At 35.8% G+C, this 1037-nt stretch overlaps 1 protein-coding gene across 2 annotated transcripts in view; it reads right to left on the minus strand.

The window, feature by feature from the left end:
• Positions 1-1037, minus strand: part of LOC106881758 (collagen alpha-1(XIV) chain) — a 33169-nt gene that overhangs the window by 7991 nt on the left and 24141 nt on the right. For both annotated transcript variants that reach the window (XM_014932249.2, XM_052970461.1), the window contains one exon: positions 271-837. In XM_014932249.2, coding sequence (XP_014787735.1) covers positions 271-837 — 567 coding nt within the window. The remainder of the gene's footprint in view (positions 1-270; positions 838-1037) is intronic.

Below are 1037 nucleotides of genomic sequence, written 5' to 3' on the forward strand. Positions count from 1 at the left end.
GTGTGTGTGTGTGTGTGTGTGTGTGAGTGTGTGCCCAAGGAAGTGATGGTATAGTTGTGGCTGGAATGCTTTTGATTATAAATGTTCTCATGCGATGTCACGAGGGTTTAAACAAGAGCAGTAAAATTTATAGAAATTATGTCTGCCATTCTTTCCAGAGTTCTATAATGTTCACACCCATACATAGGAACCAATCCTTGCTAGACTATGTGTTTACTCAAAGACTAACCATAAGGCATTTACTAACAAAATTTAAGATTAGTCACTTACCTGAGCGACATACATTTCTTCGAACATCATTTTGGATCTTTTTCAATGAATGGGAATTCGGAACATGAAATATGAAACTACTCTTTGAGGCTAAATTTACCAGTTCCTCATAATTTAACTGATTCCCAATTCCAATAGCGTATGTTCGTATTTTTCGTGTTTTCATCAATCTTGCAGACCGTATTGTCTTATATCTCTCGTTAGAGCCTCCATCAGTTATTACGATTAAGATTTTAGGAACACCCGGCCGGCTTCCAAATTTTGGTGAAAAGGAGTATTTACGTATATAATCTAAAGCTGTCCATGTATGAGTCCGTCCACCACGATAGCGTGTTCGGCTAATGGCAGCCATCACATCTCGCTTGGTGCGATAGTCTTTTAAAAAGAATTCCGTTCTGGGATAAGTTGAGAATGTCACTAAACTAACTCTGACGACATTTCGTGAAACATCAGCTTCAGATACGAAATTCCTCATGAAATTTAATTGTTCATAAAATTCATCTCTTCTAAGGCTTCCTGAGCAATCTAACAAAAATACCACGTCTGCAGGATGACTACATGATGTTTCTGGAAAAGAAATATGTATTTCATTTTTATCAAATAAAACTTACAAGACGAAAACAAATTGCAGTGAATTTGTTTTATGCATTAAACGAACCGAAAATAATTAACTTAATATTACACGTCACTAAATTTCAGGAACACAAATATTTGCCTGTGGTGGCAAATGTCACTTGAGTGGAATGCTACATATATATATATATATA

Source organism: Octopus bimaculoides, chromosome 9, assembly GCF_001194135.2.
Source record: "Octopus bimaculoides isolate UCB-OBI-ISO-001 chromosome 9, ASM119413v2, whole genome shotgun sequence".
Lineage (NCBI taxonomy): Eukaryota > Metazoa > Mollusca > Cephalopoda > Octopoda > Octopodidae > Octopus > Octopus bimaculoides.